The sequence below is a fragment of the Thalassophryne amazonica genome, chromosome 12, assembly GCF_902500255.1.
Source record: "Thalassophryne amazonica chromosome 12, fThaAma1.1, whole genome shotgun sequence".
Lineage (NCBI taxonomy): Eukaryota > Metazoa > Chordata > Actinopteri > Batrachoidiformes > Batrachoididae > Thalassophryne > Thalassophryne amazonica.
Window position 1 is genome coordinate 30125132 of NC_047114.1, and position 24908 is coordinate 30150039.

At 41.2% G+C, this 24908-nt stretch overlaps 1 protein-coding gene across 1 annotated transcript; it reads right to left on the minus strand.

Moving 5' to 3' along the window:
- Positions 1–24908, minus strand: lrrc8da (leucine rich repeat containing 8 VRAC subunit Da). The gene is made up of 2 exons (XM_034183227.1): positions 24453–24908; positions 1–3253 (listed from the first exon to the last, which is right to left on the minus strand). Exon 2 carries the CDS (start codon positions 3249–3251, stop codon positions 720–722), a length of 2532 nt encoding a protein of 843 aa, XP_034039118.1. The 5' UTR covers positions 3252–3253; positions 24453–24908; the 3' UTR covers positions 1–719.

Genomic DNA, 24908 nt, shown 5'->3' on the forward strand with positions numbered 1-24908 from the left:
AAGCCAAGAAAGATTAAGTGTTCTGGCAAACAGTGCCATCTTTGCACACACTAAAGAGTGTTTAAATTATTACTTTTTAAATTAAAGTTATTTTTTTTTTAAGTTTTATCTTCTTCCCACATGGAAGATTAAGGATGGGAGGGGTATCTGGAAAAGTGAAACTATCTAAAATATATGTTGTATGGCTGACAAAAAGACAGAAGGAGGCACTAAAAATGCTGAAATTTTTCCTGGGAGTGGTGAGGATGGACAGGATTAAGAATCATACTGGGAGAAGGCAGGTAAAATGGTTAGAAGACAAAGTCAGATAGGTGACTATAGTTTGGACATGTAGAGGAGGGGTGCAGGGTATATAGAGAGAATCATGCTGAAGATGAAACCACCAGGCAAGAGAAGAGCAAGACCAAAGAGGAGGTTGATGGATGTGGTGAGAGAGGACATGCTGGTGTGACAGATGAAGATGCAGAGGACAGGGTGAGATGGTGATGAACAATTTGCTATGGCGACATCTAACGGAAGCAGCCATAAGCAGATTTAATACAACATAATGTTGTTAAAGGACACACGTATTTGATGTTTGTCAAATGACGTGACAAACCAGTCTGCTACCACAAGTCTATTTCAAAGCTGTGGGAAACACTGAGCAGAAAAACAAAGGTCTCCAATACCACATCATTACACAGGTTTATCAAAAAAGAGCCGTCACCTTGGTATTTGCATTATAAGCCACTGATGAAGGACTCTCTGTTGATACACTCTTTATATTCCACAGGAAGTGTGTCAAAGAGATGGTCCTCAACAACCAAACAGTTCTTGCGCAGCAGGCGGCAGTTGCTGAGTTGCGCAGGCAGTCTGTCTAGACAGTTCCCTTTAAGCTCGAGCTGAGTGAGCTGCACCAGTTGGCCCACGCTGTCCGACAGCACTGTAAGGCCATTGTTCCCCAAACAAAGCACCTTGAGTTTGGTGCACCTGAACAGGTGCTTCGGCAGCACCTCGAGCTTGTTTGAATTGATAGCTAAGTGCTGAAGGTTGTGGAGGAGGCCCACATCCGGTGGGAGCACTGTAATGGAATTGTGGCTCACATCCAAGTGCCGCAGTTTCGGAAGCGTGAACAAGGCGGGAGGCAGAATTTCCAGTGTGTTGTGAGAAAAGTATAGAGCCTCCAGAGACCTGACCTGTCCGATGGAGGACGGAATGGTGATGATTTTGTTGTGCCACAGTTTGAGGCATGTTAGCCTCTTGAGGTGCTGGAAGCTGATGACCTCCTCTATGGTTTTGATGTTGTTCGATTTCAGATCAAGTTCTTGTAAGTTGGTCAAACTGAAAATAGCGTGGGGGATCCTCTCCAGTTCACAACTGTGCAACTCCAATTCAGCTAGATTTGTCATTTTTTTCAGACTATTTAACACCAGCAGTTTTGTACCATCATTGTGCACCACTAACTTAAATAAATGCGGTGACAGCTCAGTTATGTTTGTAGGCATTTTTGTAAGGTTGCTTTTTAGGCATAATATCTTTAAATGCCTCAAATCTCGCATTGATTCAAGACCAATCATTTTGTTATTTTCAGAGCTCAAGTTCCCAATTAGGTTAAGTTCCCTCAAACTCCTCAGTAGATAAACCCAAGTTGGGATCTCCGCTACATCAGTAAACTTGACATGAAGGCAGCGAAGATGGTCTCTGAGGAACGCAAATGCTGTCTGCTCCACTTTGGCTGGACAGTGGCAGAGATGCAGCTCCTGCAGGCTGGTCATTTGGGAGACCTTCGCTGAAAACCTTGCATCGGGAATCAACTCCAGTTTTAGCACTTCCAAATCAGTGAGGTCAAATACAGCATTTGGTAGACCAGAGAGCATGAAGAGTTGAAGTTCCTGCTGGTCTTGTGCATTACGGCTCACAAGCTGCCGTAATTTTTCAAAGGTCCACTCGTGATTGAGACTGATCTCCCTCAGCTTGTTCTCACTGACCTCGGACAAGAACACGCCAAACCGCTTGGAGTAGAGCTGGTCATATTGGTCAACCATGTGCAAAAGGAATGCAAAGTCATTTTTGACATCAGGAATGTCACTGAAGCTGCTCTCTTCCCTAACCTTCTCAAATGAGTACTCCTTCAGAGGACGCCGAAAAACCCAGAAAAGTGAGTACAAACATGCCATTCCATAGATCACTATCAAAGCCACATAGCTAATCAGTAGCTTCCTCAGCATGAAAGCCATGTTGTGCGTACAGAAGAACTGCCTATACCCTGTCAGGTGTTTAACATCAGGCTCACAAATGTGCTTAAAATGAATTTCAGCCAGAAATGTTGAAGTGTAGGACAATATCAAAATGAACTTGACAGTTTTGACAATGGTTTGAGCTACATAAAGCTTATAAATGAAATCACTGTCTTCTACATGAACTCTGAATTTACGCACTTTCTCAAACAGTGCTTTGGCCTGTTCCCCATCCTTTTTGTCCAGGATTGTCATACTACTTGGGACCTCTGCAATGGGCATATCAGCAGAGAACTTTACTCCAAGCATTGGTGTGGACGAACTGTCCGCCGAGCCTTCCTGTAACGATACCTCCTTGGGTACCGAAGATGTTCCAGTCAACCTGTGTTTATTCTCCTCGGAGTCCTCACAGGCCGTTTCAGATAAGGCCTTCGTAGTCCATGGAGACTCAAAACATCGACCCAGAATTGAAACAAAATGTTCAATCTTTGAACTGGTTTTGGGGTATTTGAACCAGAAGTTGCTACTGACCATGAGTACAATGGTGTGGATGAGAGCAAGGTATGGAAAGTATTTTGAGTACCAGGGCAAAGCCACATGGTAACATAATTGGTTGATAAAAATATATTGTTGATAGTCCAGGTTGGTCCTGACTCCTGTCGGATGAGGCTGGTTGAGGCATTTCTGGGACTCCACAGTCGGGTTTTGGTGTGTGATGTAGATCTCATGCACAGCTTTGTCTGGCAAGTCTTTAGTGACTTGTGGGCCTGTTGTAATCACCGATGCCTTGGTAACAGCTTCCTGCGAACTCTCTGTGGGAAATAAGTTAAGGTTAGATCCCAAAGGGGCCTCTGCTTCTTCTAGAACAGGAAGGCAGGCCACTTGATCCTTGGTGATTTGCATAGTCATGGCAAATATAGAGAGCATGAGCATGACCAGTCCCAGATAATCCATGAAGACATCCCACCATGGCTTCAGGATGCGGTATGTCGGTTGGACGTCGTTCAAAGATGCAACTTCAGTGAGTGTGAACATTACTGCAACAAATAAATGACACACAGTCAAAGTACAGATCACGATTTTGCACACACACAGTACAATCCGAGTTTGTTCAAATGTTAAAAACAATTCAACACAAGGTCAAAACAATTCAAGCAATTAAATTTACACAAATTATAGGAGTTGAGCTCACTCAGGTTTAAGAGTTAAACACACACACACACACCTATTGCAATCTTGTTGCCAAAGTCCAAACATCAGGGATTTTATGACTAATCATTTAGTACTGCTGACATCCATAAAATGATAAAGTCAAAAACATTCAGCATGATGATTTGTTTACAGCACAAATATAGAGGGAGAAATTAGATCAACTGTCCAGTTCAATGCAGATTCTCCAAAATACTATTAATCTACCCTCTGTAGTTCCATTCCCAATCCCCCCCCCCCCCCAAAAAAAACACAGCCCCGCAGTGATTGTTACATTTACTTTGACTAGAGTTACTGCATTGCAGACAGCATGAACCCGTTTTGTGTGGTTTTATTCATATGTATTCATTCATGCATTTCAGGCCTGCAACACATTCCAAAAAAAGTTGGGACGGGGCCATTTATTCTAAACATTGCGATTAAATCATTATTTTATCAGCCAGTTTTTTGAGACAGTCAGGGGACGGATACATGAACATTTCTAAGTCGGCGAATATTTCTTGGATTTCACTGATGTTCATCATTAAGAAATACAAACAGTGTCAGGTAGGCAGTTCTCAAAAATTGAGTAACCATGCTGGAGGGAGACTGGAAGCCACCAAGACATTCAGACAACTACAACCCCTGGCAATAATTATGGAATCACCGGCCTCGGAGGATGTTCATTCAGTTGTTTAATTTTGTAGAAAAAAAGCAGATCACAAACATGACACAAAACTAAAGTAATTTCAAATGGCAACTTTCTGGCTTTAAGAAACACTATAAGAAATCAGGAAAAATAATTGTGGCAGTCAGTAACGGTTACTTTTTTAGACCAAGCAGAGGGAAAAAAATATGGACTCACTCAATTCTGAGGAATAAATTATGGAATCACCCTGTAAATTTTCATCCCCAAAACTAACACCTGCATCAAATCAGATCTGCTTGTTAGTCTGCATCTAAAAAGGAGTGATCACACCTTGGAGAGCTGTTGCACCAAGTGGACTGACATGAATCATGGCTCCAACACGAGAGATGTCAATTGAAACAAAGGAGAGGATTATCAAACTCTTAAAAGAGAGTAAATCATCACGCAATGTTGCAAAAGATGTTGGTTGTTCACAGTCAGCTGTGTCTAAACTCTGGACCAAATACAAACAACATGGGAAGGTTGTTAAAGGCAAACATACTGGTAGACCAAGGAAGACATCAAAGCGTCAAGACAGAAAACTTAAAGCAATATGTCTCAAAAATCGAAAATTTACAACAAAACAAATGAGGAACGAATGGGAGGAAAATGGAGTCAATGTCTGTGACCGAACTGTAAGAAACCGCCTAAAGGAAATGGGATTTACATACAGAAAAGCTAAACGAAAGCCATCATTAACACCTAAACAGAAAAAACAAGGTTACAATGGGCTAAGGAAAAGCAATCGTGGACTGTGGATGACTGGATGTAAGTCATATTCAGTGATGAATCTCGAATCTGCATTGGGCAAGGTGATGATGCTGGAACTTTTGTTTGGTGCCGTTCCAATGAGATTTATAAAGATGACTGCCTGAAGAGAACATGTACATTTCCACAGTCATTGATGATATGGGGCTGCAAGTCAGGTAAAGGCACTGGGGAGATGGCTGTCATTACATCATCAATAAATGCACAAGTTTATGTTGATATTTTGGACACTTTTCTTATCCCATCAATTGAAAGGATGTTTGGGGATGATGAAATCATTTTTCAAGATGATAATGCATCTTGCCATAGAGCAAAAACTGTGAAAACATTCCTTGCAAAACGACACATAGGGTCAATGTCATGGCCTGCAAATAGTCCGGATCTTAATAAAATTGAAAATCTTTGGTGGAAGTTGAAGAAAATGGTCCATGACAAGGCTCCAACCTGCAAAGCTGATCTGGCAACAGCAATCAGAGAAAGTTGGAGCCAGATTGATGAAGAGTACTGTTTGTCACTCATTAAGTCCATGCCTCAGAGACTGCAAGCTGTTATAAAAGCCAGAGGTGGTGCAACAAAATACTAGTGATGTGTTGGAGTGTTCTTTTGTTTTTCATGATTCCATAATTTTTTCCTCAGAATTGAGTGATTCCATATTTTTTTTCCCTCTGCTTGGTCTAAAAAAAGTAACCGTTACAGACTGCCACAATTTTTTTTTCCTGATTTCTTATAGTGTTTCTTAAAGCCAGAAAGTTGCCATTTGAAATGACTTTAGTTTTGTGTCATGTCTGTGATCTGCTTTTTTTCTACAAAATTAAACAACTGAATGAACGTCCTCCGAGGCCAGTGATTCCATAATTTTTGCCAGAGGTTGTGTGAAGGAGTCATAAGCTTCTGTAATTGTGGTTGGAGAAACTGTGCATAACACAATTTGTCTGTTTACACAGAGTGTGGACTAAAAAGATATGCCGCTGAACCACAGCCCCACACAACCACAACTGTTGCCTTGCGGTGCAGCAGCTCCACACTCACCTGAAGAGGGAGAAAAAAACAAAACACCACACCCCTCCTCCCGCTCAGCTCCACTCACATGGCCTGGAGGTAAGAAATACAACCAATTTCTTAAATACTATTATGGAAAATACAAGGCAGAAGGAAAGTGAGTGATGTTGCTGAATTATAGGATCATATTTGTTAAGGGTGTTGCATGTCCGAAAAAGCTATGACAACACCAGAAAGTTCATGCTGTCTGCAACACTGTCAGATTATCCACTGTTGTCTACTGTATCAGGGAGACCAGAGCCCAGATTCAAGGTTTTCTTTTGTCAATATCCATCTGTGTTGCACTCCCCCACAAAGCTGTACAACTGAAGGCACAACATACACTCAACAAAAATATAAACGCAACACTTTTGGTTTTGCTCCCATTTTGTATGAGATGAACTCAAAGATCTAAAACTTTTTCCACATACACAATATCACCATTTCCCTCAAATATTGTTCACAAACCAGTCTAAATCTGTGATAGTGAGCAATTCTCCTTTGCTGAGATAATCCATCCCACCTCACAGGTGTGCCATATCAAGATGCTGATTAGACACCATGATTAGTGCACAGGTGTGCCTTAGACTGTCCACAATAAAAGGCCACTCTGAAAGGTGCAGTTTTGTTTTATTGTGGGGGGGGGGGGGGGGGGGGGGATACCAGTCAGTATCTGGTGTGACCACCATTTGCCTCATGCAGTGCAACACATCTCCTTCGCACAGAGTTGATCAGGTTGTCAATTGTGGCCTGTGGAATGTTGGTCTACTCCTCTTCAATGGCTGTGCGAAGTTGCTGGATATTGGCAGGAACTGGTACACGCCGGTCCAGAGCATCCCAAACATGCTCAATGGGTGACATGTCCGGTGAGTATGCCAGCCATGCAAGAACTGGGACATTTTCAGCTTCCAAGAATTGTGTACAGATCCTTGCAACATGGGGCCGTGCATTATCCTGCTGCAACATGAGGATGTTCTTGGATGTATGGCACAACAATGGGCCTCAGGATCTCGTCACGGTATCTCTGTGCATTCAAAATGCCATCAATAAAATGCACCTGTGTTATTCATCCATAACAGACGCCTGCCCATACCATAACCCCACCGCCACCATGGGCCACTCGATCCACAACATTGACATCAGAAAACCGCTCACCCACACGACGCCACACACGCTGTCTGCCATCTGCCCTGGACAGTGTGAACCGGGATTCATCCGTGAAGAGAACACCTCTCCAACGTGCCAAATGCCAGCGAATGTGAGCATTTGCCCACTCACGTCGGTCATGACGACGAACTGGAGTCAGGTCGAGACCCCGATGAGGACGACGAGCATGCAGATGAGCTTCTCTGAGACGGTTTCTGATAGTTTGTGCGGAACTTCTTTGGTTATGCAAACCGATTGTTTCAGCAGCTGTCCGAGTGGCTGGTCTCAGACGATCTTGGAGGTGAACATGCTGGATGTGGAGGGCCTGGGCTGGTGTGGTTACACGTGGTCTGCGGTTGTGAGGCTGGTTGGATGTACTGCCAAATTCTCTGAAACGCCTTTGGAGACGGCTTATGGTAGAGAAATGAACATTCAATACACGAGCAACAGCTCTGGTTGACATTCCTGCTGTCAGCATGCCAATTGCACGCTCCCTCAAATCTTGCGACATCTGTGGCATTGTGCTGTGTGATAAAACTGCACCTTTCAGAGTGGCCTTTTATTGTGGGCAGTCTAAGGCACACCTGTGCACTAATCATGGTGTCTAATCAGCATCTTGATATGGCACACCTGTGAGGTGGGATGGATTATCTCAGCAAAGGAGAAGTGCTCACTATCACAGATTTAGACTGGTTTGTGAACAATATTTGAGGGAAATGGTGATATTGTGTATGTGGAAAAAGTTTTAGATCTTTGAGTTCATCTCATACAAAATGGGAGCAAAACCAAAAGTGTTGCGTTTATATTTTTGAGTGTACAAAAGTTGTACTGTGCAGTTTCTCCAATCACAGCTATAGATGCCTCCATCTTCCTTCAGAGAGGGCGGGTGTCTCGAGACAGATAGACTACACAGTACGATACCGTTTCTCTTACTTAATGCAGGGATGAATTGGTGAAAAACAAAAACAAACAAAAAAAGCTGCCCCCAGATAAATTTCTTGTAGCAATAATAGATGAGAAAAATCAGTTGGAAACCACACATCAAATATAAACAAACCAAATTACCAAGAAGCATTTACATTAAACAAAGCAAAACATGTTCTGGATCACAAATCACTCCACATCCCATACTGTTCCACTGTCTTACGGGATTTCAATTACTGTGTACAGATCTGCGGCAATAACTACATGAGTTCAATAAAATCACCAACTATTCTTCAATAAAGGGCAATACGGGTCATTCATAATATCGCTATCAACACCATACTCACTCACTCTTCTTTAAGTCATAAATATTAAAATTAACAGATGTAGTAAAATTCCAATCAGCACAGATCTTGTACAAAGAAAAAAAAAAAAAAAAAACCTTTTACCAAAAACAAAGAAATTGTTCAGGGCTGGAAAGTAGGGATATCAAGAGGAGAAAAACAACTTTAAAAAAATTAATCAAATCCATACAATCAAGAAAAGATTCTGTATTTCATTATGTGGGGAATTTAATCTATCATAAGAAAGTATTGATGCGGATTCTGATATGGAATTACTCAATGCAGTTGACAAGTTGGAGAAATCCGTGGGTCTGCTCATAGAATTTCCAGTTTGGCATGAAGATGCTGTTGCTACAATACTTACAGAAAAATAAACTATGCAAATTATGGAATTGGATTAGAATGGGAATAACCCCCTTGTGTCTGATGATTTGTGGACATTAATGCTGAATTTTACAGTTGCAAATTGAGTACCGACGACACGTTAGCAGAGCCGGTAAAACAGATATCTGTGACCATAATCCAGCATTAATGCCCGCAAATCATCAGACACAACAGGGTTATTCCCCAAATATAAAGAATGTGTTTTCACAAGATACAGGGATGAAGTGGGAATGTGAGAGTCACTAAGTGTTCACAGGAAACCGTTAAATTATTTCTATATCTATTTATGTTCACTGTTAGTTAGCTTTATCTTTTCTGTTTTGTTTTATCAGGTTCTTTTTGTCTTTTTCTAAAATTGTATTGTAGCATTATTGTTATTGCTGGTATTATTAGTATTATCATCATGACTGTTGACAGTAACACATTCCCCACTCCTTTTTGAATAAACTTTATATTGTCTGTTTTACTTTTTATTATCTTATTATTACTACAATACAAAAATAGAAATAAATGAATATTACAATTTGTAATGCATTTGACTCTAATGCCAACTTTAACATTGAAAATACCATAGACAAGTTGGGACGTTGTGTGAAATGTAAATAAAAACAGAATACAATGATTTTCAAATCCTCTTCCAACCTACATTCAATTGTATACACCACAAAGCCAAGATATTTAATGCTCATTGTTCAAACTGATAAACTATTGTTTTTGTGCAAATATCTGCTCATTTTGAATTGGATACCTGCAAAACATTTAAAAAATGCTGGGACAAAGGCACAAAAACACTGGGAAAGTTGATGAACGCTCACAATGCTTTACAGACAATAAAGTTTTATCTTATCTTATCTCAAAGAACACCAGTTTGGAACATTCCACAGGTGAACAGGTTAATTGAAAACAGGTGAGTGTCATGATTGGGTAGAAAAAGAGCATCCCCAAAGACTCAGCCATTCACAATCAAAGATGGGGCGAGGATCACCACTTTGTGAACAACTGCATGAAAAAATAGTCTAACAGTTTAAGAACAATGTTTCTCAATGTTCAATTGCAAGGAATTTAGGGATTCCATCATCTACAGTCCATAATATAATCAAAAGAGTCAGAGAATCTGGAGAACTTTCTACATGTAAGCGGCAAGGCTGAAAACCAACATTGAATGCCCGTGACTGTCGATCCCTCAGGCGGCACTACATTACAAACCAACATCACTGTGTAAAGGATTTTACCGCATGGGCTCAGGAACACTTCAGAAAACCATTGTCAGTAAACACAGTTTGTCGCTACATCTACAAGTGTAAGTTACAACTCTACCATGCAAAGCAAAAGCCATACATCAACAACATCCAGAAACACCGCCGCCTTCTCTGGACCCGAGCTCATTTGAAATGGACAGACGCAAAGTGGAAAAGGCTGAGTCCCCATTTCAAATTGTTTTTGGAAATCATGGACGTCGTGTCCTCCGGACAAAAGAGGAAAAAGGCCATCCAGTTTGGTACCAAAGTTCAAAAGCCAGCATCTGTGATGGTATGGTGGTGTGTTAGTGCCCATGGCATGGGCAACTTACACATCTGTGATGGCACCATCAATGCTGCCATCCAAGCAACGTCTTTTTCAGGGATGTCCCTGCTTATTTCAGCAAGACAATGCCAAGCGACATTCTGCACATGTTACAACAGCATGGCTTCATAGCAAAACAGTGTGGGTACTAGACTGGCCTGCCTGCAGTTGAGACCCGTCGCCCATTGATAATGTGTGGCGCATTATGAAGCACAAAATACAAAAGCATTATTTTCAATGAGACGCGTTGCTTTTAGGATGCATCAGATGCGCTGCGTCAAAAGCCAAGCTAAACTGACGCATCTGACGGGAGCGCGCATTGCCGCTTGTTGGCAGACTGACGCAAAGTTCAATCCAATCCAGCTTTCGACACTGAGCTTTAACGTACCTTCGCAATGTCCAATAGGAACGACGTGTCGAGCCAAAACACAGAAGACTAGTGGCAGAAAGAAACCACTGATATCTACAAAACGGATTGGTGCAGAAACCACTGATCTGTACAAAACAAACGTGTCACAGGACTGCTCATTTACAGAGCAGTTTTCTGAAGAAACATCCTTGGAAATGTTTTTTGTTGTTACCTCAGAATTTCTGATTACTGTTAAAAAAAGAGTTTATAACACTTGTACTTAAAACAGCTAAATAAAATCAATAAATGGTTCTTTAGAAACCTTTCATCAGTAAATTAAAACCACCTGTTATTTCAGATTAGATAATTTCTTGGACATTTATTTTTAGACAAATAACATGGAACTTTGTACATTTTTTAAGTCCGGTAGATTATTTATATCGCATTTCAACCAGAAAAACACACACTGTAAATAAATACAAATGTTTATTATAAATGCAACAGGAAATAATTTAACAATGACTGCAGTGTGATTGTAAAGTAGGATTTCTGTGACATAAACCTCATGATGAATTTTTTTTATAGTCACTTCAACTTGTAGTTTCACCAAAATATGTAATTGCCTTTAATGTTGTTATCAGGACAGAGTCATTTCTAAAATATGAATTTGAGCGCAATAAGTGGAGAGCTTCTACTTGTGCAAATGTCTTTTGACTTTGATTCATGGATATTTTTAATGATCCGTTCATTTATTGTTAAAATATAAAATGAAACAGCTTTTTAAAAAATAATAAAATAGTTGCTGTTGAAAGAGCCTTTTATTTAGAAGCAGGTGATGTTATGCTGGATTCTCAGGACCAGATGAAGGTCTCTTCTGCAGCTTTGAACTCTGGTGGTGTTGCTGAAGAGCAGAGATGTTTTCTTTCGACTGGACTTCGTGGTGTTTAGCTCATCAATGGAAGTTTGGTTGTCTGCACAGCAAATGTTCCTGATTGGGACAAATAAAAATATTTCTTTAAATATTGGGAAAAAAAAAAAAAAAAAAAAAAAAAAAAAAAAAAAAAACACTAAACAGTTTATATATAAAAAGGAAAAAAAAAAAAAAAAAAAAAAAAAAAACACGAAAAAAAAAAATGCCCGAAAAAATAAGTTATTTAAAGTTGAGCTTTTGTGGTGTCTGAAAAAAGCTGTAGCTTTATTTGGTAAAAATAAAAAAGACTGAACCATTTACAAATTAAAGCGTTCACTCAGATCAACTGTGCTAAAAGGCTACGCTAACGTTTGCCGATCATTAAACCTTCACAGCAGTTCAGTAAACGTCACGTTTTATTTTAACATTATTCTCACCTCGATAAAGCTGCAGAACTAAACTCCGTTGGGCAAACAAACTTCGCATATATCCAAAAAGTGGGAGATTTCGGACTGAGTGGGTCTGCTCCATCACCCCGGCTGCCTGCCTCGGTCTGCCCAGTGACGATGCCTGAAGGCCGGCTTCTCCGTGCGGGTCGGCCTGCTGTCGTGGTTCAATCGATATCCCACCAAGTTGTCAGTCCTCCCTCGGTTGGCGTCACTCTGAAAATTAGCTGAAAAAAAGCTTCTCCCAGCAGGGTGATGGGAGAATCGTTCTACTGCTGTTTTTTTAAAGCTTTTTTGTGGTTCAGGCGACCCAAATTCAAGATGGAGATCGCTGAACTTTTTTTCAAGTTGTGGAAACAGCCAGAGTGTGACGTATCAATCTCCGCCCCCTTGCCGCTTCCGAAGCGACGCGTCTGACGTCACGCGTCGGATGCGTGAGACACGTTGGAAACGAATCCGACGGATTGGGAAGCGTTAACGGATTGGCCTGACGTATTCAGTGTGAAAGGCCCTTTAGTGTCCTCAGTCCCCAAATGCTTACTGAGTGTTGTTAGAAGGAAAGGTGATGTAACACAGTGGTAAAGATACCACTGTCCCAGCTTTTTTGAAATGTGTTGCAGGCATCCATTTCAAAATGAGCAAATATATGCACAAAAACAAAAAAAACTTATCAGTTTGAGCATTAAATATCTTGTCTTTGTAGTGTGTTCAATTGAATATAAGTTGAAGAGGATTTGCAAATCATTGTATTCTGTTTTTATTCACATTTTATATAACGTCCCAACTTCACTGGAATTGGGGCTGTAGTAAAAGAGTACTAAACTGGCCTGCCTGCAGTCTGGACCTGTCACCCATTGAAAATGTGTGGCGCATTATGAAGCGCAAAATACAACGGAGACTGTTGAACAACAGAAGTCGTACATCAAGCAAGAATGGGAAAGAATTCCACCTACAAAGCTTCAACAATTAGTGTCCTCAGTTCCCAAACGCTTATTGAGTGTTGTTAGAAGGAAAGGTGATGTAACAAGGTGGTAAACATACCACTGTCACAGTTTTTTGAAACTGTGTTGAAGGCATCCATTTCAACATGAGCAAATATTTGCACAAAAACAATAACGTTTATCAGTTTGAACATTACATCTTGTCTTTTTTGTGTATTCAATTGAATATAGGTTGAAGAGGATTTGCAAATCATTGTATTTTGGGTTTTTTTGTATTCGGGAGGAGGCCCCGGGGAAGACCCGGGACACGCTGGAGGGACTACGTCTCTCGGCTGGCTTGGGAACACCTTGGGGTTCCCCCGGAGGAGCTGGGGGAGGTGTGTGTGGATCGGGAGGTCTGGGCGGCTTTGCTTGAGCTGCTGCCCCCGCGACCCGACTCCCGATAAAGCGGTAGAAAATGGATGGATGGATGGATGTATTCTGTTTTTAATTTACATTTTACACAACGTCCCAACTTCACTAGAATCGGGGTTGTATTTCTATAAGATTGTTGAAAATGACAGTACAAGACATTCAGTGAGTTGGAAATGTCTGTGTCCGCCTCAAGCTGTTACTTGTCGGAGGGGAAAAAAGAAAAAAAAAAAGCAGTTTTAAGTTGAAGTTCAGGTGAGGCTATTCTACGACAGACTGGCAAACATTTGTGCTCCTTTCTACCAATGGATGTGTAGCGAGAACCACTAATTTACACACACAGAATTCAGACAGCGGTGGCGCACAAATATTTCTGCGATCGTGCAGAACTCAATAACAGACTTGAACAGTCAGGAAAAATGAGAAAAATGGCATAGAATGAAACTTTGTAGATTGACACACTGGTGCTGTGTGGAGAATACCACTTATCTGCCAAGTCTATATTTTTTGGGGCTGCATTATAGTAGCAAATACATTAAAGGGTCCCTGCCACACTATGACGTTTTTACATATTCTTGAAGAATAAAAGGTTTTTTCCACATGTCTTTGTTTTTTTTTTTACCATAAATTACACTGAACAAGGATTTAGACGTTTCGTTATCCATCTGAGAATTTGAATTTTCCGCCTCTGAGTTGACCTACTTTTTCGCTGCGACGGATGTGACGTCATTTGAGTAGATGTCTCGCAGCGCGGCTCTGTTTACCAACACGGCAGACACGGACAGCGAAGGCATAGTGCGCGATTATAGTGAAGATTTAAGTGACCGATTGTTTTTGAAGAAGATGAGGAAGTTTCTGATGAAAGGAAGTCACGGTAAAAATAATGGGCAGCTCCAAACCGTGTATGTTCCAGCCGAACGCGACAGAAAGAGGATGAAGCTTATATCGGCAGCTTATATCGTCAACGATATAAGCTGCTGAATGATTTGTTCACTCGCTCACCACTTTTTAATAAAAGATCATTTGTTCCTGGCACGGTGCGTTTGTGTATGAAAAAAAAATATTTGAGCAGCACAGCGTGCTTAAACTCAGGAGTTTGTTCTAAAATCACTGAAAATAAAGTTTCTGTACATTCTGTGTATACGAGGTCTGTCAATAAAGTAACGGTCCTTTTTATTTTTTTCAAAAACTATATGGATTTCATTCATATGTTTTTATGTCAGACATGCTTGAACCCTCGTGCGCATGCGTGAGTTTTTCCACGCCTGCTGGTGACGTCATTCGCCTGTGAGCACTCCTTGTGGGAGGAGTCGTCCAGCCCCTCATCGGAATTCCTTTGTCTGAGAAGTTGCTGAGAGACTGGCGCTTTGTTTGATCAAACTTTTTTCTAAACCTGTGAGGCACATGAAAGTGGACACGGTTCGAAAAATTAAGCTGGTTTTGGTGAAAATTTTAACAGCTGATGAGAGATTTTGAGGTGATACTGTCGCTTTAAGGACTTCCCACGGAGCGGGACGTCGCGCAGCGCTCTCAGGCGCCGTCGTCAGCCTGTTTCAAACTGAAAACCTCCACATTTCAGGCTCTATTGATCCAGGACGTCGTGAAAGAACAGAAGTTTCAGAAGAAGTCGGTTTCAGCATTTTATCCGGATATTCCACTATTAAAGGAGATTTTTTTAATTTTTCGAACCGTGTCCACTTCGATGTGCCTCACAGGTTTAGAAAAAAGCTGTGAAAACATTCCTTGCAAAAAGACACATAGGGTCAATGTCATGGCCTGCAAATAGTCCGGATCTTAATCCAATTGAAAATCTTTGGTGGAAGTTGAAGAAAATGGTCCATGACAAGGCTCCAACCTGCAAAGCTGATCTGGAAACAGCAATCAGAGAAAGTTGGAGCCAGACTGATGAAGAGTACTGTTTGTCACTCATTAAGTCCATGCCTCAGAGACTGCAAGCTGTTATAAAAGCCAGAGGTGGAGCAACAAAATACTAGTGATGTGTTGGAGCGTTCTTTTGTTTTTCATGATTCCATAATTTATTCCTCAGAATTGAGTGAGTCCATATTTTTTTCCCTCTGCTTGGTCTAAAAAAGTAACCGTTACTGACTGCCACAATTTTTTTTTTCCTGATTTCTTATAGTGTTTCTTAAAGCCAGAAAGTTGCCATTTGAAATGACTTTAGTTTTGTGTCATGTCTGTGATCTGCTTTTTTTCTACAAAATTAAACAACTGAATGAACATCCTCCGAGGCCGGTGATTCCATAATTTTTGCCAGGGGTTGTAGAAGCCTGACTGATGGAGCTGCCTGTGATTACCAGATGTTTTTATAGAAAAGAGAACTTAAGAGCTCCAGACAGCAAGCAAAAAGGAAGCATAAAGACCACACGCAAACCAGCTTAAAGGCATTCCTGCATGCCTCTCCACAACAAGAGAAAATAGTAGCCTGTAGCTGGGGAAGTGGAATATTTCTTTTCTTCCTGGTTTCATGAGTTCTTTCCTTAATTAAGGCTGTTCTCCCAGGTTAGGAGGCTAGTTAAAACACATGGTTCCAATCTTTGTGTGTTTACCATTTAAACTGCAGGAGCTGTGTAGACGTTAGAGAGTTACAGGTGGAGTTGTCATTTAGAACGACAGAAATAAGCTGTCAGGTTCTACTCATTGCATGTATCAATGCTATGGCTCAGTCACATGGCGTTATCTGAACGAAGGGCAAAAAAGTCACAAATCATCGAGAAAAAGTGGACGAATGAGGCGACACGTCTCCCATCACAGAAAAGCCTGGGAGTGCAGAACGCATCACAGACTGAAACAAAGCCGAAACTAAAAAAATAAAAACGAAGCAAACAGCGACCTTAACACTGAACATTTCTGCAGCCAAGTCTGTGCTCTCCACAGCCACCTGTGTTGTCTTGACAACAGGTTTATGTTCACTACAACAACGTGTGTGCGCAGACGCACGTTGGAACCAGAGACGGCTGCAATATGCGTAAATAGATAAAAGTAGTTGATCAAACATTCTTGCCGTTATTGGTTCTGTATGAAAACATTGCTCTTTGTCCCACACATGGACGAGTTACAATCAGCTTGTCGGATCTTTAGTTATTGATCCATTCAGATATCGTCAATGTTCGTGCAAGACGTCGGACTTGGGAGGCTGGACCACAATCAAACGGAACGCTGACGGTGTGGGAACTATGCAAACGATGAGGAATAAGACATAAAGTAAAACAGAATATAGATGGATTGAGGATTTCAACAGTTTGAAAATTCTGATGAAATGTCAGCTACAGAAACGAAGTTGGACGACAGTTAAACGATGTCTCCGAACGTCAATGCAAGTCCAGAATTCTTGTTTCGTTTTGGCTTCGGTGTCCTTCATTAGTCACGTGTGACCGGGGCTTTAGCATCGCTGTTCGTGACATGATGTGGAAATAGGGCATGGGTTAAAGCAATAAATTTTCACCTGAAATCTTTTCCTGGCAAAAATCAATGCCAGCAATTCCCTAAAATATCTGGTGAGAATTCTGATGAATTTTAATGAGTATGAAGCCCACTGAAACAAATAAAAGTCACTTCAAAGTGTGAAGTAAAAACACAGTATTGATTATGGAAGGGTCTGGGGGTGCTCCCCCAGAAATTTTTTTTAAAAGAACAAGTCAAATTTTGTATATTCTGGTGAATTTTAATGGTTATGAAGCCCTCTGAAACAAAGAAAACTCACCTCAAACTGTCAAGTAAAAAATCTCTGTCTTCTGTAGTATTTTGATGCGTTTTAATCCGGTGAATGCACCAAATGGGTGCTGTGTTGCTGGCTGTACAGTGAATAAAATACAAAATTAGGGCCTAAAGCAACTGACAACGTTGTTCTGCTGTGCACAATGTAACACTGTCACCAGTTTTGAAAATGCATGCAAACTGAGAAACTCAAAATTGGCTGATTCACATTTAATCTGTAAAATGCTCTCACTCAGGGTTGCAACTAACGATTATTTTAGTAATCGATGAATCATTTTTTTGTTGTTTGTTTTTTTTTTTTTTTACTTACATGTGAGTTTTGCCATTATTTCTTGAAGTGAGTTATTATTAAAAGGCCTTTATCACGCAACATCAACGTTTGAGCTTGTAATAAAGTTATGATGTTATATTCTCATCAAAAAGAGTCCACAAAAGTATTTTAAAGGCCTGACTAAAGTGTAATATGTGATCTTTAATAAGTTATTTTCATGAAAAAAGACACAAATGTGCAGTTTACTGCATTTAATTTTTTTCTTGTGTAAAAACACAGCTTAGATGTGGTTTGACCGAAACAAATTGTCATTAAACTTAAATAAAACAGGGATGAAGTGGAGGTGTAAGAGTGACTAGGTGTTCACAGTTAACAGTTATTTCTTTCTATATTTATTTATTTATGTTCATTGTTACTTGGTTTTACCTTTTGTTGTGTTTTATGCGGTTCTTTTTGTCTGTTTCTCTAAAATTGTATTGTAGCAATATTAGTTATTACTTTTGTTGTTGTTGGTATTATTATTAATATACAAATAAAAAAGATTACAATTCGTAATACATTTGACTCTTTTATGACAACAAACACTAAGCCATTAATTATTTATTATACAGAAAACGTGCACACAAACTGTGCTGAGATGCGAACAGCTTAATACTAACTTTAACATTGAAAATGCCATAGACATGCTAACGCGTTAGCATCGGTCCCATTTTTAAGTTATAAAATACATCTATCAACTGTTTTAGAAGACAGTAACAGGTCGGTTTAATATAAAAAAGGTAAATATTACACACATATGCTCTTTGGGGTTTTAGCGGGGGAAAATTAAGATAAAGCGAAACCATCGAAAACAGTGAGTCGGATCAATGCTTCATTGGTTCAAACCAAAGCCACGCCTCGCTCTACTTGGGGAAGGTCTGCCAATGTTCCCACAAAGACAGGGAGGAGAAGGACCGTGGCTCATGGCAAGCAGTAAACAGAGCGGAGAGGAGTGAAAATTCACACAGTCCCTTCCTCCGCAGTCCACGCTGACATTGCTGTTGCTTTGATTACTGCAGAAGGGGATGTTGCTTTGACAGTGAGACTATCATATTTCGACCCCAAAACACGCATGACACCACGTGCGCACGCGTATGTGTGGTTAAATTTTCCAAATGACGGAAATCCGTCGTGGTGACGGAGAACTTTAACCCATGAAATAGGGGTAGGCGGTACACCAATGTCGTAGTGTTCCACATATGGATTGTGCAATGTCATCAACACCATGAAAATACAGAACACATGCCAGCCCCCACCCCTTTTTATTTTTTAAATAACACACTAACGAAAAGCAATGACAAATATCCATTAGTTTTGAGATCTATAAACATTTCAGCACAGCTCTGATCATCAGTACAGCGCTGCTGGGTCTGTGATTAGCGGCACAGATGGAGACGGTCTGTGCAACTGACAACTGGATGTCTTTGCCATTTGCTTTGTTGGTGGAGCGGTTTGGTCTGGTTAATTCTGATAACGAACAAGACTCCGGCATGCTAACTGGACTGGACTGGTGATGAATATTCCTGGGTACCGCTGGACAGACTTTGTAGCAAATGAGCAGTTACTAAGAGACTTTGACATTCAGGCCATGTGTCTGATTTCTCTTTGCATGAGCCAGCATACAGGTGCCTGAGTGTTGAGCAGTTGGAGAAGGCCAAGGGGACGCCCACATTTCCTGGCTGCAGCAGATAGATGGTTATGTTCGAGATGTGGGAATGGACTGGTTGTCTGTCCTGGTGGTTGTCATACAAAACCCAAGGCGGTTCCGTGGTGTCGTGGATGTGGCAAAGCGCAGCACCAGCTCACGTTCCTAGACTTGGCTTGACTTCATTGCCCAGCGCTATGTGGAAATATATTTAATGCTGTCAAAGTACTAAATGCATAATGTTGAATAATTCTATATGCCATTATCGTTTAACAAATAGCAAGGTTCACTATTAAGGCTTGCTCAATAAGCAGCAAAACCTGTCTGGAACTGAGTCCAGGGTTCTCGCTATCAATCAACAAGGCACCACACCCTGCTAGTAACTGCAGTGCCTGTAGTTCATTGCCTGGGGGCCCACTTACTGCTACTTGAAGCCCTCCCATTTTTTTGCTCTCACAATATGCATGCAGAGCAGTGCAAAAATGTTATATTTAATTGGGGGGTTTACTTACACACTGTCTAGAGACGAGCTCACCTGTGTTTTCCATTGCTGAAACTACAAGTTAACTGGCAATTTTCTGCAATGATGGAGTTCAATAGCTTTTTTTGGCCAGTGTGTGGCACAACAAACAACCAGAGTTTATTTTATTTACACAGATCATCAAGCATGTCAGTCTCACTTTGTTTAATAAATCCAGTGCCAACGCAGTGATAACAGCCAGTGTCTGATATCACTCAATGTCAGCAAGTGCTGAAGTGAAGCCAGTTTTAAAAACATATTTCGCGATCTCTGCTTCAAATACACACCACGTCTGATTCTGATGGATGGCATGTGTGATATATCCTTCTTATCAGACAATCAGGTGCCAATTTACACGTAACTAAAGTTTTTTCTCCTCACTGTGTCAGTACAGGTGTGTAACCAGAGCAGCAAAGGGATGAAAGCCCCCACCTCCCATCTTAAAGGCCTACTTTTGAAGGCATTCTAAAGATGTTTTTCACATAATTTTAACAACTAAAACACTGTTTAATCAGTATTACTCGAAGTGTCCTTGTTACTACTGCAATGTTGCACTAAGTGGAATTGATTAGAGCCCGACCGATATATCGGCCGGCCGATATAAGCCCTTTTCTAAGTATTCACTATCGGCCGAAATTTTGCAGACAGAACGCCGATAATTTCTCATAAACAGAACAGTTACTGAAATAATGTTTGTGTAGGCAATGTAAAATGTCCTTGCACTGTTTGTCCAGTAGATGGAGCTCTGACTCCATTTAACTGAGAGCTGCTTACACCCCTGCTTAAATGTGTTCATCACCGGCCCCCGTAGTTCACCGTCACGCTGCACTGATCGGCTGACAAAAGCATACAGGTAGGTTTATAAGGATGTTGTTTGTAATAACTTTGCGATTACATTCACCCCACATTTCTCCTGTTTCAGTTCAACTCAGTTTGATTAACTCAGTTTATGTAGTAATGTGTCAAATGTGCTTCAATGCGTCGGTCACGCTTTTTATTAAGCCCACGTTGTGTAGACCTTATTTTTAGCATGAAAAACTTTCGTTTACTGCTAAGAGGTTGAAACATTCAGATTCACTGGTGGTCCGGAAGGGTTCTGGGAATTACTGCCGTTCACCAATAACCGTCTGGGGCCAATGCTGTCGTACACGACGGCTGGGAACAAGCTTTACTAAATTGTAAATAGCTTTTTAATGATATGAGATAGAAACATACTTTTTTTGGGCTGAAAAGTTAACTCTACGGACTTTCGATCCACCGTTGGCCATCTTGGTACTCCTAATAGAAGATGTGTGATGACGTGCGCAATGTGAGTGTCCAATCGGCATTGGTTCTCCATCACATGGTCTTCCAAAATCCAATCGTAGGGCAGATTTACCTCATGTGATATGGCAAACATCATTTTCAGGAGTGATATCTTACTAGTTGGCCCGTTTGAATAGCCCCCTAACTGCTCCAATTGCATTTTTGCATTTTTTGAACTTGAAAATTCTTCCCTGTTATAAAGGTAATCAATATGAGGACAAAGCTTCAGTTTTTAGCTCATACCTGTTTTGTTAAGGGTCCAAAAAAAGAATATTTTATTCATTTAAAAAAAACACAATAATAATATTGGCTGATTTATCAGCTATCTGCAAATCAGCCGATTTATCGATTATTGGTATTTTTCATCCAAATATCGTTATCGGCCTCGAAAAATCCCTATCGGTCGACCTCTAGAATTGATAAGCCAAGTAAAATATATGTTTAATAAAAGGCAGTGGCTACCTGCACATAGCAGCATTAATAATAAAGAGTTCTATTCATACGTAGCACTTGATTGGTCAACACAGGATATTCGATTATGACAGCATGCACCTTTGAGTAGGTGATGGTAATGTGGTTAAAGCAGTTGGCTTGTGACCAGAGGATCCTCAGTTCAAATCCATATCAGGCTGGAAAATCAATAAGAGGCCTTGAGCAAGATCTTTAATCCCCAAGTTGCTCATGGTGTGTAGTTGAGTGCATTGCATGGCAGCACATCAGTGTGTGAGTGAATGTAAGGCATCACTCTAAAGTGCTTTGAGCATGAGAATGCTAAATATATAATTCATTTTATTAGTAATTGGAGCATGCTGCGGCCTCAACTTTACCTAAATTCTGGGTCTTTTACTGAAGTTAAGGGCTAGTGGCCGGCGATCACCTTAGTATTTCTTCTGTTTTTCTTGTTGATTAATGCTGGCAAATTATACAGTATTTTTTGTCTTTCTGATGCCTGATTCTGTTTTTTTCTCTCTGTTTAAGGTGCAGCTCCATCCAGAGATGGGAGTTGTGTTTGTGTTGGCGACCCTCCTGTCCTGTGCACCAACAGCATTTCTTGTATATTCGTCCATGAACTGTTCTGTGAATTGTTCTGTAATTTATGTTTGTAGCATGGCCCAGGCAGAGGGTCACCCCTTTGAGTCTGGTCTGCTTGAGGTTTCTTCCTGAGAGGGAGTTTTTCCTTACCACTGTTGCTCTGGGGGTTGGTAAGGTTAGACCTTACCTGTGTGAAGCACCTTGAGGCAATTCTGTTGTGATTTGGCGCTATACGAGGTCTGTTAGAAAAGTATCCGACCTTTTTATTTTTTCAAAATCCTGATGGATTTGAATCACATGTGCTTGCATGAGCACGTCAAAGAGTTGCAGCGAAATTCATCGGCACGAAGCTGATGGCGCAGCAACAGCGCCTCCATGATGAAGCCTCACAGGACATGTTGTGACATGTCCAGCTTGTCCACAATTTCTCAGATAGTCACACGACTGAAAAGCCACCGAAAGCCGTCTGAATCTTCCGAATAGTTGATGAGCTGGAAATGTTACAGCATGTCCTGAGACTTCAACACGGAGCTGCTTTTGCTGCGCCATCAGCTTTGTGCCGATGAATTTCGCTGCAACTCTTTTCACGGCAAAATTTTCTTTCACAGTGGAATGTGCCGAAAAAGTGCTGATGTCCACCTCTTCCGCAATTTCTCGGATAATGACACGACGGTCCCACATCACCACAGCGTTCACTTTGGAAATGATCCGGTTGTTTCAGCATGTTGATGCCGATCGGAGCGCGGCTTGCTCTCCACCGTTGTGCGGCCGTGTGTAAACCGGTTGTACCACTCCTTAATCTGTGTGATGCCCAGAGGATCGTCACCGAAAGCCGTCTGAATAATCCGAATGGTTTCCACCTGACTATTGACCAGTTTGTGGCAAAATTTGATGCAGCTGCGCTGCTCCAGTCGTTCCGCCATTTCCTTGCAAAGAAAAAACGACGAGAGACTCCACCCATCCTCACACAAAGACTGCTTACAAGCAAATGACGCAACTGACAGGCATGAAAAAAATCATGCATGCGCACGAAGGTTCAAGGTTGGCTCATGCAAGCACACGTGATTCAAATCCATCAGGTTTTTGAAACAAATAAAAAGGTCGGATACTTTTCTAACAGACCTCGTATAAATGAAAATAAATTGAAATTGAAACACATTTAACACGATTGGGATTCGATCCCAGGGCCCCTGGCTCAAAAGTCTGATGCCCGATCACTTAAGCACAGCATTTGACATACAACACTCTGGAAATAATGGTTACGACTGTGTTATAAAATGGCAACAACATTTTTTATTAAGATTATAGTACAGTCACTTGCCCAGTTCCGGATCATTGCCAGTTCCGGATCACCGCTGTAGTTTTTGTGCCGCCGTTTCTCATAATCAGCACAAATAAGCTAATACTTGGTACCAATGGAAAGACTGATGTTTTGTCTACAAACGACCACAAGCTCGACCAGATCCAGCCGTCCTTGTGACCAGCAGAGTAATCAAAACATCCCGGTGTCTGCGGTGTGCGCGCTTTTTCTGACTCACTCATTCCTGCAAGTTTTAAAGTAACGATATCTAAAACGTAGCAAAGGTGAGTTAGCCGTTCGGTGTTTTTGGTTCTAGAGTAGGAAAATACTTACTTACTTGGGTAGAAAATGTCAGTGTGTTATGTCTTGCTGTTTAATTGCTGCGTGCATTTATCTCCGACGCGAAAATTTGCCAGTTGCGGATCACTGAAGCAGCAGCCTCGTGTCTGTAGTTGTGAGTCATGTGGATTTTGGGGGTCATCTCGACATCACGAATGGACATGAATGTGGGGGCTTTTACTTTTTAATTCTGGAGAAATCTCACATCCACACTTCATTTTTTGCTCGTAAAAACGTATAACGTCGCTTTTCGAAATGAAGTAAATTCTCATTTAATAAGTATTATTTCTATCATTTTGTGTTCAAAACACATTCTCTGGCACAGTGTGTATCATTCTGCATTAGAAGGGCTCCAGCCAGATGCCAGGAATGAACCCAAAGTGACACAGAGTGTTGTGATCCGGAACTGGCAAAAGTGCTCCGTTTCTGGCAAATGTTTGCACCACACATAATGTGGCTTCACACTTTAAGTAGAAGCGCTACTCCACCCAGACTTTTTCAGCTAAATAACATCCAAATACCCAATACAACAATACACAATAAAGGACATTCAGTTGCATTATGGCTCCGTATAGCGGGACTTTAAAAAAGGTGATCCGGAACTGGGCGAAGGTCTGTACGTGTAGTTTGTGCAGGTCTCTGAATGTTGCACAGCCCACCCTGCAGAAACGTTCTCTGTCCGCCACCGTCACTTTCTATGAAGTTAATTATATAAGAAAAAAATTCCACAGAAACCTATCAGCATTTTTTTCCTCATTACTTCAGCCAAAGGAGAATAAGTCTGTTTCTGTTCCAACATAACAGAACATAAGAGGCGGAACCATAAACATCACCTCAGCCGCGCGGGAACACCAAATAAACACTCAATTAATAGTTATTGGCATATTTCAAATAATTTATTAAATGCAGATTTTTTTTTTTTTTTTTTTAGTAAGTAAAAATCCACTTACTGCCTGTGCGGCGTTATCTCAAATCAGTTACTTCTTCCTGGGCTGACATGCCACCGTCCGCTCCGTGGGTCAGGTGCGCCTCTAACCTAATTTCACAGGCGGCGGTGTGTAAAAGCCAGACCTCAACATTTGGTCGCGACAGCGCGGTGTGTCGGCAGCATGTGAAGCCGGGGAGCGGAGCCGAGGAGCCGTGAATGGGTGAACCGGGAATCCACGAAGCCGGGAACCGGACAATACGCGCAAAGATCTAAAGAAACAGATCCAACATGGAGCCACAGAACCGTTGTTCTGGAGTCACAGCGTTTCTGATTGGACGACGGCGAAACGGCGTCTGCCTGTAGACCACGCCTACGAGCTATCTGATGTTGCATTCATGGCACACAGGAACTTCCACATTCGGAGCCTGGAAGGAAGTGAGTGTGTCATAGCTGGAAAAATAAAATGTGTGCAATTTCA

Coding starts and splice junctions, on each gene's coding strand:
- lrrc8da (XM_034183227.1), bottom strand. CDS start 3,251: ATGTTCACACTCACTGAAGTTGCATCTTTGAACGACGTCCAACCGACA.